The 16,438-nt window shown below is 41.5% G+C and overlaps 1 protein-coding gene across 1 annotated transcript in view; it reads left to right on the top strand.

Annotated features, from left to right (window-relative positions):
• Positions 1-16,438, top strand: part of LOC120425660 (homeobox protein 10) — a 100,400-nt gene that overhangs the window by 4,431 nt on the left and 79,531 nt on the right. Inside the window, exon 2 of the mRNA XM_052709945.1 lies at positions 14,859-15,992. Coding sequence (XP_052565905.1) covers positions 14,859-15,992 — 1,134 coding nt within the window. The remainder of the gene's footprint in view (positions 1-14,858; positions 15,993-16,438) is intronic.

Raw genomic sequence — 16,438 nt, 5'->3', positions numbered from 1 at the left:
GTATCGAGGCCGGCATTTACAAGGCGGGTTCAGTGACAGTTTATTAATCAACTTAATGTTTACATGTTATGGTTAATGTTAACATTCCATAGGTTGTCTTGATAAGGTCCAGTTTGTGACGATACACTACTTTCTCTTCACTAAGCAATCGAACCTAAAAGGGAAAAGATCACCAGTTGTGTTCGTCCGAGCCGGGGTTTGAACCCCGATCTACCGCTTACGAGGCGGAAGCGTTACCACTGGCTACGTGGCTTGGTCATTGATTGCATTGGATTGGATTTTTTTTTGATTTTTACTGCTCGTACAACCTCCGGGTCATGAGCTGTCTCCAGATGCGTTGCCATCTAACTCGGTCCTGGGCTGCTACTCTCCAATTCCGCTGCGGAACTCCCACACTTTCCAGATCTTCCTCCACCTGGTTCAACCACCTTGCACGTTGCGCCCCCCTCCGCCGCGTTCCAACCGGCTCCGAATTAAACACCAACTTCACCGGATTGATAGTCTGGTTCGGTTGGCGCGCATCCAGCGCGTCCGGCATTCTTGCGACGTGTCCGGCCCACCGGATTCGGCCAGCCTTGGCGACCTTCCGAATACTTGGCTTGCCGTAGAGTTGCGCCAGCTCGTGGTTCATCCTTCTCCTCCATACAGTGTTCTCACGCACGCCGCCAAAGATCGTCCTAAGCACTCGTCGCTCGAAAACTTCAAGCGCTTGCAGGTCCTCCTCGAGCATCGTCCACGTCTCGTGCCCGTAGAGGACGACGGGTCTTATCAGCGTTTCGTACATGGTGCACTTTGTACGCCGGGAAAGGTGACCAGACCGTAAGGTTTTGTGGAGTCCGTAGTAGGCACGACTACCGGTAATGATGCGCCTCCGAATTTCTCTGCTGCAGTTGTTGTCCGACGTAACCAACGATCCGAGGTACACAAACTCCTCCACAACCTCGAACTCGTCGCCGTCGATCGTCACGCTCGGTCCTATGCGAGTCCTAAGGGACTCGGTTCCTCCTGCCAGCAGATACTTCGTCTTCGCAACATTCACCTTCAATCCAACCTTATCCGCTTCACGCTTCAATTCGGTGTACCGCCTGGCCACATCCTCGAACGTCCTGCCGACAATGTCCATGTCGTCGGCATAGCAGATGAACTGGTTGGACCGGTTGATGATCGTGCCCCGCATGTTGAAGCCCGCCCGCCTCATCACACCTTCAAGCCCAATGTTGAAACAGAGGCCGGAGATACCGTCGCCTTGTCGCAGTCCCTTGCGCGATTCGATCGGGTCGGACATCGCTCCCGAAATCTTCACGCTGCACCGCGCCCCGTCCATCGTTGATTTCACTAGTCTGATCAGCTTCCCGGGAAAGCCGTTCTCGTACATGATCTTCCATAGCTCTTCGCGATCGACCGAGTCGTACGCGGCTTTGAAATCGATGAACAGGTGGTGCGTCGGGATCTGGTACTCGCGACATTTTTGGAGGATTTGGCGCAGCAAAAAGATTTGGTCCGTCGTCGATTTCCCCTCCACAAAACCGGCTTGGTACGTACCAACAAAATCCTTTGCTCGCTCCGACAGACGACAGAAAATGATCTGAGACAGCACTTTGTAGGCCGCGTTGAGAATAGTGATGGCTCGATAGTTCTCACATTCCAACTTGTCCCCCTTCTTGTAAATCGGGCATATTACTCCCTCTTTCCACTCCTCCGGTAGCTGTTCTGTGTCCCAGACCTTGACTATCAGCCGGTGTAGACAGGCCGCCAGCTTGTCCGGGCCCATCTTGATGAGTTCAGCACCGATACCATCCTTACCCGCTGCTTTGTTGTTCTTCAGCTTCTTGATGGCATCCTTAACCTCCCTCATCGTGGGTGCTGGCTCGTCCTCGCCGTCCACCATACCGCTGACGTCGTTTCCCCCGTCGCCCTGGTACTCCGCCTCTGGGCCGTTCAGGTGCTCGTCGAAGTGCTGCTTCCACCTTTCGATCACCTCACGCTCGTCCGTCAAGATTCCCCCGTCCTTATCCCGGCACATTTCGGCTCGCGGCATGAAGCCAGTCCGGGATTGACTAAGTTTCTTGTAGAACTTGCGCGTTTCGTTGGAGCGATACAGCTGTTCCATGTCCTGGTACTCCAACTCTTCCAGGCGGCGCTTCTTGTCCCGAAAGAGATGGGTTTGCTGTCTTCGCAACTGTTTGTACGACTCCTTGTTCCCACGGGTGTTGTGCAGCAGCCACTTGTCCCGCGCTGCTTTCTTCTCGTCCCAAATCGCCTGACATTCCTCGTCGAACCAGCCGTTCCGTCGAACTCGGTCCACGTACCCGATGGCGCTCGATGCTGCTGCGTTGATGGCTGCTTCCATATGGCTCCAGCAGGTCTCCAGAGGGGCTTCGGCGAGCTCACCCTCGTCAGGCAACGCAGCTTCGAGTTCCCGCGCGTACTGGGTAGCGACCTCACGGTCCTTGAGTCGCTCCAGGTTATACCGCTGCGGGCGACGGTACCGGATCTTGTTGACCTCGGACAGGCGTTGGCGCAGCTTTGCCACCACCAGGTAGTGGTCCGAGTCGATGTCCGCGCCACGGTAGGTTCTGACGTCGATTATGTCCGAGAAGTGCCGACCATCGATGAGAACATGGTCGATTTGCGTCTCCGTGTCGTTTGGTGATCTCCAGGTGTACTTGTATAGGGAGGTGTGCTGGAAGAAGGTACTACGTATGGCCATGTTTCGGGAGGTAGCGAAATCGATGAGTCGTAGGCCGTTCTCGTTCGTCTGCTGGTGAGCGCTGAACCTCCCAATAACCGGTCTAAACTCCTCCTCCTGGCCGACTTGAGCGTTTAAGTCGCCGATGACAATCTTGACGTCGTGTTTTGGACACTTCCTGTACTCGCGGTCAAGAAGCTCGTAGAAAGCGTCCTTGTCATCGGCGTCGCTTCCCATGTGCGGGCTGTGCACGTTGATGATGCTCAGGTTGAAGAATCGGCCCTTGATTCTCAACCGGCACATTCTGTCGTTGACTGGCCACCACCCAATCACGCGCTTCGACATTTCGCCCAACACTATAAAAGCTGTCCCCAGCTCGTGTGTATTGCCGCCGCTCCAATACATAGTATAACCCCCGTACTCTCGGTGGTCCTTCCCCGTCCAGCACACCTCCTGCAGCGCCACGACTTCGAGGCCGCGGACCCGCAATTCGTTGGAAAGAATGCGGTCGCTCCCATCGAAGTTGAGAGACCTGCAGTTCCACGTCCCGAGTTTCCAATCCCTGGATCCCCGAAAATCGGGTCGGCGATTGGATCGGCTCGCATCTGGAGCTCTCTGCACTACTGTTTTACGGCGGGTGCGTGTAGCCATCACCAACCCCCTGTCTCGCCGGAGGACCGTCGTACCAGGACTGTTTAGAGTCCCACCCTGGCACTGGGACTGTTAGTCAGCCGCCCCTAACCTGGGGAAACAGACGCTGTTCCGAGCCGCCCCTAACCTGGGGAACAGACGCTCGAGGGGGGGGGGGGTCTTAACTCTATCTGAAGTAAGCCGCCCCTAACCTGGAGAACAGACGCTTACCTCAACGATGGAGCAGGACACCGGTTTCCTTGAGCCGCCCCTAACCTGGGAAACAGACGCTCGAAGGGGGGGGGGGGTTCACTCGCCTCTATAGGAGCCGCCCCTAACCTGGGAACAGCCGCTCACGGGTAGAAGGAGTCGAAACCCCGATTGTTTTGGGCCGCCCCTAACCTGGGGTACAGTCACCCAAAAACGGGGTGGAGGGGGGGGGGGCGTGCACGTACGATCTGGATGATTTAATTCACTCCACTTTAGCACAAAAAAATTTCTTTTAAATTTTCAAAAACTTTTTGTTGATTTTATTCTGCCGCACACTTTTTTCACTCCGACCCACTGTGCGTGTCGAAATTTCTTCCACACTTCCAAGCAGCACTACACCCAGCTCGTTCACGACGAAAGAACGAAGGCGACGACGACGACGGTATTGTACTTGCCACGCGGGAAGCACTTTATTGTTCTTGTTATGGCTCGATTTGATCCGCAAATCGGCACAAAAAAACTCGCGAGAATTAGGACGGATTCGCGATCGTCGAGCACTGCTTTTAATGTCCACCGGTTCACTGCAGGTTCCGGAGAGTCTCAACGGAATTTCACGCCGCGATGTCCCGGCTGACAACGATTTTCGCGATAAAATCGACGGACCGGCCGGAGCGCGACACTACACCAGCTCGCACAAAACCGCACAACTCATTGGATTGGATAGTTTTATTGAATAGCTTGACAACTATTGAGGATTTTAAGTTTAAGTTTGGAATAGTCGTTTGGTTCACCGTAATCCATCTGACATTTTCTAGGGTTGTTAGGACATATGAGCAATTCTCTGAGATTTCGGTCATTCTATTTTTTTTGTATTTTTTAATCCGGCTGAAACTTTTTCGGTGCCTTCGGTATGCCCAAAGAAGCCATTTTGCATCATTAGTTTGTTCATATAATTTTCCATACAAATTTGGCAGCTGTCCATAAAAAAATGATATGTGAAAATTCAAAAATCTGTATCTTTTGAAGGAATTTTTTGATCGATTTGGTGTCTTCGGCAAAGTTGTAGGTATGGATATGGACTACACTGAAAAAAATGATACATGGTAAAAAAAAATGGCGATTGTTAATTTAACTTTTTGTCACTAAAACTTGATTTGCAAAAAAACACTATTTTTTTTTAATATGTTTTAGAGGACATAAAATGCCAACTTTTCAGAAATTTCCAGAATGGGCAAAAAATCTCTGGCCGAGTAATGATTTTTTGAATCAATACAGATTTTTTCAAAAAATCGAAATATTGGTCGCAAAAATTTTTCAACTTCATTTTTCGATGTAAAATCAAATTTGTAATCAAAAAGTACTTTAGTGAATTTTTGATAAACTGCACCGATTTCAAGTTATAACAATTTTTAGGTAACTTTTTTTAAAATAGTCGCAGTTTTTCATTTTTTAAAATTAGTGCCCATGTTTGCCCACCTTTGAAAAAAATATTTTTGAAAAGCTGAGAAAATTCTCTATATTTTGCTTTATTGAACTTTGTTGATACGACCCATAGTTGCTGAGATATTGCCATGCAAACGTTAAAAAACAGGAAAATTCATGTTTTCTAAGTCTCACCCAAACAACCCACCATTTTCTAATGTCGATATCTCAGCAACTATAAATCCGATTTACAACGTTAAAACATGAAACATTTGTGAAATTTTCCGATCTTTCCGAAAAAAATATTTTCAAAAATTTTAAATCAAGACTAACATTTTAAATGGGCGTAATATTGAATGTTTGGCCCGTTTGAAATGTTAGTCCTGATTTAAAATTTTTGAAAGTATTTTTTTCGAAAAGATCGGAAAATTTCACGAATGTTTCATGTTTTAACATTGTAAATCGGATTTATAGTTGCTGAGATATCGACATTAGAAAATGGTGGGTTGTTTGGGTGAGACTTAGAAAACATGAATTATCCTGTTTTTTAACGTTTGCATTGCAATATCTCAGCAACTAAAGGTCGTATCAACAAAGTCCGAAGAAGCAAAATATAGAGAATTTTCTCAGCTATTCAAAAATATTTTTTTCAAAAGTGGGCAAACATGTGCACTAATTTAAAAAAATGAAAAACTGCGACTATTTTCAAAAAAGTCACCTAAAAATGGATTTAACTTGAAAACGGTGCACTTTATCAAAATTTCACTAAAGTACTTTTTGATTGCAAATTTGATTTTACATCGAAAAATGAATTTGAAAAATTTTTGCGACCAATATTTCGATTTAAAAAAAAATCAGTATTGATTCAAAAATTTATAACTCGGTCAAAGATTTTTTGCACAACCTGGAAATTTCTGAAAAGTTGGCATTTGATGTCCTCTAAAACATATAAAAAAATAAAAAATAGTGTTTTTTTGCAAATTAAGTTTTAGTGACAAAAAGTTAAATAAAAAATCACCAAATTTTTTTTACCGTGTATCATATTTTTTCAGTGTGGTCCATATCCATACCTACAACTTTGCCGAAGACACCAAATCGATCAAAAAATTTCTTCAAAAGATACAGATTTTTGAATTTTCATACATCATTTTTGTATGGACAGCTGCCAAATTTGTATGGAAAATTATATGGACAAACTAATGATGCAAAATGGCTTCTTTGGGCATACCGAAGGCACCAAAAAAGTTTCAGCCGGATTAAAAAATACAAAAATTAAAATCAAAGAAAAAAGACCGATTCCGTAGAGAACTGCTCATATATACATTGCATGTTGGTCAAATATGAACCTCTAAGGAGTGAGATTGGGTCAATTTTCAAACGACTGGCATTTAAGGTAGAATTCATCAAATTCCAGCATATTTTGGGAAAATGTTAGTAAACAATCTAAGAACAATTCTATGTCAACAGATTTTCGATGTTTTTTAAATTGTTTTTGTTCACCCCCAAAAAAATATTCTGAATTATTTCTAAAAGTAATAATAATACAAATTATCGAACAATTCAGTAGAGGATGATTAATCAGACTAAAGTTAAAAGTTTGTAACACTAACGGAACAAATTGTTTCAAAAACAGTCACACAGGAATTAACTTAATGGATGAATGCAATCTCAAACAAGATCAATTTTGCGAATAAAAGACCCAAATCTTCAGCTGCTCTTTTCGCTAGTCAAAAGTCAGCCCGGCGAAGGGAACGTATCAGCAGATGAAAATAGAAAAAAATAGGTACTTCCGATGATATCCTGGGCAGACGAGGCAGGGCAGGTAAGAAACTTTCGTATGGATTTCGGAATAAAAGTCAGGAGGGTGCAGGCACACAAGAATGAATGCATTATTGCTCGGGGAAAATGGTCCCGTTTTAACGGCATTGTTCACGAGCGTTCAATCTCAATTGTGTCATTATTTGTCGCAATTAAATAATGATAAATAAGCGGGACCCCTTGCCGTTTTATTGCTCACCGGTCTAATCGGTTCCGACTGGGACGTTCAGTGCGAATGATGCTGTTTGTTTGGAATCAATTTGAACTATTTTGAGTTTGTGTTGGTTTTTGTTTATTATTTTAGTTTTTTTTTTAATAGTTAGTTCAAAGTATCTTGTTACAAATATTTGAATTTATTCATGAATTTACATTATTTCAATTATTTAAAACAAAATCAAAAATATAAAAGTTGTCGATGAAAATATAATTTCGCAACTTTCCCATATAAAATCAAGAAACCAAAAGTAGCAAAAATGCATCGGTTTTTAATTTGTCTTCCTCTCCGTGGTGGATTTTCGTTTTCCGACAGGACATCCGGTATCGTGCTGCGTTTGCGTCCGTGTGATGAGGTTTCTAGCTGGGACTTACAATAATGGCTAATGATTGTACGGGCTTGAATGGGAAGGTGTATGGGAATGCCAAACAAAGCATAAATTTCTATGCAGTGTTGAACGGGGACGGTCAAAAGGAGAAAATCGAATCCCATCACCCAGCCAGCCTGACAATGAAGAGATTAGAAGAGATGATTTTCAAAGAAAGTTACAGCTTTTAGGTTTCTGGGAAAGTTTGGGAATATTTCTGATGCATTTTTTTTCATCATTTTATATATATTTGTAAATTTATTTCACATTTGAATTTACGAAATAATTCAGTTATAAAATATTGTGTCTAAATAAATAAAGTTTTATGAACTTTTAAATACATTTTCATTAATTAAGTTTTTTTTAAATTTTTGTTTTTAAGTCAATGGTTTTGAATCTTTTTAAAAAAATATCATAAAATTCCCTCGACGTTCCTAGTTTGCCCGCAACGATCCAGAATTGTTCCGGCCCGCCTATCCGTTTCAGTTCAGACAGAAGTCAAACATAACACTGAGCTGGCAAACGTGAGCCGGACGAACTTGGCCAAGCTGAAAAAGGATCCCAACGTCAATGACTTAGACACCTTTCCCATTTGTGTCAACTTTTTTTTCTCTTCTACTCATTCAATTTTTCTCTATCGCTATTATTTTGTTCCCCCTGAATTGGTGTTTCTCCTTCTCGCCAGTTTCTATCCACTGTTCAAATAAAGCATTAGCCAGAGGTAAGGTATCTTTTACAAAAACCTACGATCATGTTGGTTTATTTCGGCAGGAATGTGAGCTCAAAAATGAAGGTTGAAAAAAGATGAATGAGTGACAAACGTACTCAGCCCGGCCGGCAGGGAGTCTATAATTTTCAGCTAAAATTTTCTACACTTTAGCGGCAACCAGCCCATGAATGGAGCGGAACCCATTAGATTCGGGGATGCTACCACACGTACCGAAGCACGGAACACTTTTACGTTTTGATTCGGTAACGAATTGGGATTGAGTTCAAGTTCCCGGCAGAGATTTGAATGAAATAAGTGTAGAGCGAATAGTGCGTTCACAATAAGAAAGGAATGATTAATTTTGTGAGCTGGAATGAAACTTGAGAAAAGTGCGTGATGAGCTGAGAACTGAGCTCATGCTTCATGTAATGATTGTAAAGTACTAAGTTATAGAGGGGTAAAGTCTTCCTTAGCTTTACGACGAATTCGCAAAACTAAGCAATTTGATCGGATTTTTTTTAATTTGCAATGCACAGTGGGCGAAATTGAACCCAAAATCGGACTTAATTGAACGCGGCTGGTTTCCTGGTATGAAACATAGTGTTTCTTATGTAAAAAAATCCGGGGAATCGATTGGTGATGGTTCATCCACCGCACGAAACGGCAAAAGGTCCATTTTGCCCCAATTCCCCATTTTTTTTACATTTTTTCTTGAAAATCGGTCTGTAAGTAGAGCGGAGGCTTTATGCGGCCATCCAAAATGCACTTAACTTATGTGAAAATATCCCAGAAATCCAATAAAAATAACCACTTGCACCGCAAAAATCATCTAGGGTCCATTTAACCCCAATTCCGATATAAAAGCATTTTTGGCCATTTTCAAATGTTAGGTCGGATTTTACAAAACTGAAAATATTTTTATCGTAAAGATCAGACAATTTTACATAAGAATGACTATTTGCACTTGATAGTTTTACACATTTATGTTGATAAAAATAAAAATTATGTAAAAGGCAGTTTATTCTGCGTTTGGGAAAATTGGCCCAAAAATGATTCTTCAATCTTTTTATCTCTTTTTTTTATTTTTTTTTATTTTTTATTTAGTTTTTTATATTTTATTCTAATGTAAAATTGTCTGATCTTTACGATAAAAATACTTTCAGATTTTTAAAATGTGGCCTTACATTTGAAAACAGCCAAAAATGCATTTATAGCGGAATTGGGGTTAAATGGACCCTAGATGATTTTTGCGGTGCAAGTGGTTATTTTACTGGATTCCTGGGACATTTTCACATAACTTAAGTGTATTTTGGATGGCCGCATAAAGCCTCCGCTCTAAATACAGACCGATTTTCAAGAAAAAATGTAAAAAAATAGGGAATCGTGGCGAAATGGACCCTTTGCCGTTTCGTGCGGTGGATAAAACCATCACCAATAGATTCCCCAGATTTTTTTAACATAAGAAACACTATGTTTCATACCAGGGAACCAGCCGCGTTCAATTAAGTCCGATTTTGGGATCCATTTCACCCACTGTGCAATGGTTTTAAACAAAAATAATTAGTCATATCTTCATATTTTTTGACATTTCGAAGTTCTTGGCTCCCATCGTCGTGCTTCAAAAAAAAAAAATTGAAGATATCATTACTTAAACTTATCACGGTATATAAGTTTAACAACTCCATGTCAAATAGGGAATCGGTTGTAAAAAAAGTGGTCAAAGACAAATTTGTAGGAAATTAGACGGGCTTTCCGAATAAAAAAACTGAAAGAAAAAAAACGCCTCTTTTAAGAGATTTGTTGATTTTAAAGTTTGAAAGTCAAATTTGAAGGTGAGCCCACGTTTTTTATTCGTTCCAAATTTTTGTGAAAATAGCCTAAGTTGTTACAAAAAGACTCACGAAAAATGCAGGATGGAGCAAAAAAAAAAAAAAAACAGATGGAGCAACTTACCTAAAAAATACAAAAATCATTTACTGAAACTATTTTTTTTGAAAAGTGGCCTAAACGGCAAAATTATTAAAAACCGAATACGGGAATCGATTTCCGGACAATTTTACATAAAAGTCTCCATATTGACCACTGTCCTAAGTCCAATCCTTGTGGAGTTACAGCGGCTTTAAAAATAAAAATGTTGAAAAAATGGTTTTTTGATGGTTTTTGATAATTTCTATATGACAGACTTGGTTTTTCAGTCTCGTAAATATTATTACCGGAAAGCTCGTCCGATTTCCCATAAGATTGTCTTTGACCGTAGGATAACAAGTCTTCAAAGTTTCATTCAAATCGGAGAAGGTCGAGAAAAAAAGTACCTAAAAATCCTGTTTTGGGCTAGAATTGCTCAACTGTGGACAATTGTTGCAAATTTTGAATATAATTAAAAAAAATCCTAACACAATAAGGGGTAACAACAATTAGGCCTGTTTGATTGTAAACTATGTGGAATTGCAAAACGTCATTTATTGCATTTTTATTTGAATAGAACACTCATACGTTTTCGGAAATTTTGAATTTTTGGGTCACAGATCAGAAAAAGACTGAAAATCTTAGATAAAATTATTTCAGTAAATTCATTGATAAGTTCAAGTAATTGACAGTAGCATAACTGTCATTTTGTGATACTTTTTTCTTTCAATATTTTGAAATTATGCACGAAATTTGGAATTCAGTTAATTTGTTTTTTTGTCGTCGTTGACCTAAGCCGAAAAACAAAAACTTTAAATAAAAATTTTAATTAGCCTCATTTTTGAAAAAAAGTAAGCGTTGTCTAATAAAATAGGACAGTCTTCTACACCCAAAATTCAGAGTCGAGATAATCGTTCTCTCAAAATTTATTGAGGGCTCAGTGCCAAAATCGATAGAATAATGGTACCAACTCACACCATCATAACAAATGAGTTCATTCGTTAGTTGAATCAATAAATCTCCAACAAGTGTCATACATCGACTTCTGACTTCTCCTTGGTCACCAAGCTGTGGTGGCCGAGGCAGCTAAGTCATTGGATTGGTTTGTCAAAGGTCTCTGGTTCGATTCCCGTTGTCGACACTTTTGGGTTTTTGTTTGACGGATGAACTTTTTTTGCAAATGAACCTCGAGAGAATAGTTCTATCGCCCATCTCGAGCTGTGTTCTCTGCGTCCGTGAATGGTACCACTATTCTCTCGACTCGAGACCATCATTCTCTCGGACTAGCGCTGCCAGTTTTGGGTGTATCATAGCTCCGAAAAATGCATTGTTTGTCATATTAAAATTTCTATATGACTAAGTTATTTTGTTTCATTGTTATTCTATATCTAAATACGAAATAGATAGTTTCGTGGAGAAGAAAATAGAACATAGAAGTTTGTTGTTGTTTATTTCTTATAAAACATATTTTACATTTTTTATTTTTGGTGAATGATAAAGTTACAAAAGGTTCTTTTGAAGTACATAACAGATTTTTGTGGAGTTCTTTTCAGCTGAGTCTTATTATCCATTTTGTGGTGATTATTGCTTTCAACTAAAAGATTACCAAGAATATGAAAAAAATGTGCAAACAATGAGAGATTGATCAATCATACACCCAAAACTGGCAGCGCTAGTCCGAGAGAATGATGGTCTCGAGTCGAGAGAATAGTGGTACCATTCACGGACGCAGAGAACACAGCTCGAGATGGGCGATAGAACTATTCTCTCGAGGTTCATTTGCAAAAAAAGTTCATCCGTCAAACAAAAACCCAAAAGTGTCGACAACGGGAATCGAACCAGAGACCTTTGACAAACCAATCCAATGACTTAGCTGCCTCGGCCACCACAGCTTGGTGACCAAGGAGAAGTCAGAAGTCGATGTATGACACTTGTTGGAGATTTATTGATTCAACTAACGAATGAACTCATTTGTTATGATGGTGTGAGTTGGTACCATTATTCTATCGATTTTGGCACTGAGCCCTCAATAAATTTTGAGAGAACGATTATCTCGACTCTGAATTTTGGGTGTACAAATTAATCAAAAATCCAAACAATAATCGTTGATAATTGATTCAGATAATTGCTCCACTGCAAGTCTGCAAGTCCATTGTTTCGTAGTAGAGCGTCCAATTTCCCGTCCCGGGATTTCCCGGAAACAATATTTCCCGTTTCCCGGGAAATTTGTAAATTTTCCCGGGAATTCCCGAAATTCAAGCGGTAGTATACATTTTCTAAACCTTTAGGAACAATTTTTTTGAAAATTCTCTGAAAAAAATATCATATGAAGGAACTCAACATGATTTTGTTCAATTAAATTTAAAGTTTAGTTTATACATATATCAGATTATCAGAAATTTTGATATCAACATTTATTTATGATATTATTAATTTCTGAAGCAACTGGAAATATCTTGCCTAATGAATATGATTTACTACAATGTAGGTATGTTTTTTACAGAATTATTGGTGTTATTTCGTTACAAAAATAAATTAACCCCTTACTGCCAAAGTAGAATAGATATTTTTTTTACATGTATGTTTACCATGACCATGGAAATGCTTAAAGCTTTACCATTTTGAAACCAGTATGATTTGTTTTAGAAAAGTTATTTATCATGAAAAACATAATTTCTGCATTTTTTTTTATTTCAAATTTATGTGTCAAACCACACTCTCTCAAACTGGTCACAGAGGCAAGTTCAAAACAAATTTTATGATTGTAGAGTATGGATTTATTTTACTCACTGTCTTAACACTTTGATAAAAAAAAACTTCCAATCAAAAAATCCCTGATATTTTTTTAATTTGAAAAAAAAAGTCAAGTTGTTGATTGATTTTCACACTTATTTTAACCATTAAAGTCGCTGTCCTATACAATTTTGATGCATAATATTATTCAGAACCAAGTCCAGAACAATTTTCAATATATTTAAAATTTCCCGGGAAATTGGTTGAAAATTTCCCGTTTCCCGGGAAATTTGTAACCCCGGGAAATTGGACACTCTATTTCGTAAACTTGTCAAAAAGTTAAAATTCCCATCGCCGTTTTTTTGGTAATAGTTTTAATTACTTTGAGAAATTCTGGGGTTTTGTTATCGTTTTTTCTGTTTCATTTTTTTTGTTTAAGTGCTTCAGAAGGGGACTAAAACAATTGTTTATTGATGCTATTTCTTTATGCATAAATTAAAAAAAAAATAATCTGAAATAACAGTATTTGATTTGATTGATTAATTTTGGCATTTTTTTGTATTATTGCTAAGTATGGGACGATTACCTTCTTTAGCAAAAATATAGAACAAACAATAATAAACCTTAGTAAACCTAAAAAGTCACCACACTAAATCGAGCTATGTTTCTGATTCCATCAATTCCAATTGACTTGCGCTAGAAATTACAAAATTATAGTTCTTTATGTACAGAAGATACCACCCCAATTCCATTCACTTGAAACTCCACCAGCAACAGTGCTATAGTCGGGAACCTCATTATTGCGTTGTATAGAAAATGAGTAAAAACGAATCGAAAATAGAGAAGCCCATTAACTCTCTTCTCGTCCAACTCCCTACCAGGACAATCCACGCGTTGTACATAGCTCGTAACCTGAACCTGGGTGGTGGTGATGGTGGCAAAATCGGCTGGGTGGTCGCGAGGGAGTTACTAATGTGAAATAGAATCTTTCCTCGCCGTGTTTGTACGACGGGGGCAGAAGATTATTATAAAATGAAATTCTCCACACTCAGACACACACACCCAGTCATACACGATGTAGAGGCTAGGTTGAAAAAAGATAAATAGAAGAATCACCAAGAATGGGTTCATTTCACCGCGTTCGACGTGAGTTGCTTTCTTCAACGAGCGCCCACCGTGTTTGAAGTCAGAGAGAGGGAGAGAACGGGGACCATTAATCGGAACGAGAAGGAACGATAATAATGAACTTACACATTGACTGGCGCGACTCCATTGTGTTTCACGGTGCTTGGTCGTTGAGAGTCGAGCGAGAGAGATTTGGTGTATTGCTTGCTCTTGCTCTCCTTCGCGAGGTGCTCTTATATGCTCCACCTTTTTATCCTTTTTTAATCGATGGGCGTGGCTTTGATGCACTTTTCAGTTCCATGCTTCACGCTTCTACAGCGATACATGAGGCACGCGCTGTTACGGAGATCTCACCAATACCACTAGAGGGCAAGCTAACTGGCTGGCAGAGCCATCTTTCCGGAGGCTGCGAGCTACAGTAGGTGTCGAGCATAGCACAAGCACATGACGTTCTACCGCTGAATCGGTCGGTCTGGTCGGGAATTTGCGTCGGCGAGAGAAAAGAAAGCATAATTGACGACGATTATTGTGTGTTGTCGCGATTAAATGCGTGTTGATTCCGGAGTAGCAGCGGCAAGTGTGTGAGTGAGTGAGAGGGAGGCGAGAGCAATACGCTGGGAGAGAAGAGCATACACGTATTGGAGTATTGAACGGCGGCATGACAAAAGCGCAACAATAGCTCGCGACAGCAAAAGTCGGCAGGCAGGTCATTTGAAATCAATTCTCGGAGCGTTCTTTCCGGTTGCCGGATTTTGGAGCCTGGAACCATTCGCTTACGTTAGGCCTAGTGAATCGGACGCGCGTGCGGGATATTTTTTCTCGGAGTGTATCAATAGGTGATTGAAAACACGTTGATCGAATTGCTAGTTATCGCTCGCTGATAACAGGTGTATAGTGTGCATGTGAGTCTTCCCGTGATTGTAACCTTCGGAAGAGAGTCATTTAAAAGTGTTTATCAGAACGGAGAAGATTGTAGACGAAATTACATTATTGTGGTTCAAATTAAAAAACCGTCACAGTGATAAGAGTGGCAAGTGATTGCAATCGGGGTTTGAAAGTGATTCGTTTCACGGAAAATCGGTCAATCTGGGTAGTCAATACCTGACGGACCTGGGCAACGAAAGCCCAAAAGCGGGACCACTGGCAGTGCCGTCGAGCTACGGTGGAGGTGCGCCTCAGCAGCATCTTGCTGGCTTTTCGCGTTCGGACTGTACCGGAAACTCATTTAACCTGGCGGCGTTCAGGTCTCCCGGCTTGCTCGGCACGCATGGATTTAATTTTGGTAACAACTTTGGCTTCCGCGATCCGTCCGTGTACGATCCGGCGAATGTACCGCCGGCTCCGATCCAGCAGCACATACCTCAACTCAACGGCAACAGTCTGCTGAATCTCAGCCAAGGCTTCCGTGCAAACGGCGACGGAAGCCCGGTCAACCTGTACCTTGGCAACTCCAGCCCAAATCGAGACACGAATCTGGACGCGTACTGTTACCAAAAGAAACCAGAATACCCCGAGAGTCAAGACAACCTGAATTATAACGAGCACAACAAAGACGACGAGGTGAACATCCTGAGTCGTGAAAACAGCCCCAGTGGAAGGATAAACTACAACTCGGACAGCTCCGACATCCGCGACAAACGGCAGGACACGTGTAGTCCCGTCGAAAGCTCCCGCTCCTATTCTAGTCAAAACAAGGACGACCTTCCCGGGTACCACAGTCCCCACAACGACAGTGTAGGATCCCGAAGTCCGGAAAACCTATCCCACGGCGGCAATACCAACCATCTGACGCCAACCCCCAACAGCGGAACCTACACCCCAAACAATAACAACAACAACGGTTCCAGCATCCCAAACAACAACAACCTTATCAACAACAATAACCACCTAAAGTCAAAGTCGCACACGATATCGGACATGCTGGACCACAAGCTGCAGATGAGCCTGCTGGGGCCGCCGTTGGCCGCGTTACACTCGATGACCGAGATGAAAGCGGCCCAGCAGCAGCAGGGGGGCAGTCCGGTGCAGACGGTATCGCCACAAACGCAGTATCCGTCGCACCAAACCGCCGTTGGAGGCAACGGTGCCGGAGCGCCCAACCCGCACGGGATTGACACGATTCTGTCGCGACCACCGCCGGTCACCAGTGCCCAGTTGAATGCCTTAGGAGGTAGGGACTATTTTGGTGCGTTACTCTGGTTTTGTCAAAATAGATCAAAAAAAGCTGGGATCGGGTGAAGTTTGAGATTGGGTCCATGAAACCACGCTTGCCCGCAAAGTATCTGTATTTTCTGGAACACTAAATACATTTCTAACTTGAGGTCAGATTTGGTTTCATGTGCTTTCTAGTATTTATGGGGTTAAATACATGTAGAAAATAACAAAATTTCATATTACAGAAAATTTATTAAATCCACTTAAAAGATGATTTTCAATCACTCTTGAAAGTTTCATGAAGATATTTCATGATTTAACTGAGTTAGAGACAAATTAACCTCAGAATTTTGCCATGCGCAAAGCAAACTGGCTAACTTTCTGAGCGTTTTTCTCTGAACACCAAGTTGATTTACGAGTGCCACGATATCTCGAGATGGGACGGACTAAACTGGCTGAAAT

Source organism: Culex pipiens, chromosome 3 (genome assembly GCF_016801865.2).
Source record: "Culex pipiens pallens isolate TS chromosome 3, TS_CPP_V2, whole genome shotgun sequence".
NCBI classification, from domain to species: domain Eukaryota; kingdom Metazoa; phylum Arthropoda; class Insecta; order Diptera; family Culicidae; genus Culex; species Culex pipiens.
Note: the sequence above shows the minus strand (reverse complement) of the source record. Positions and strands in the feature narration are given on the sequence as shown.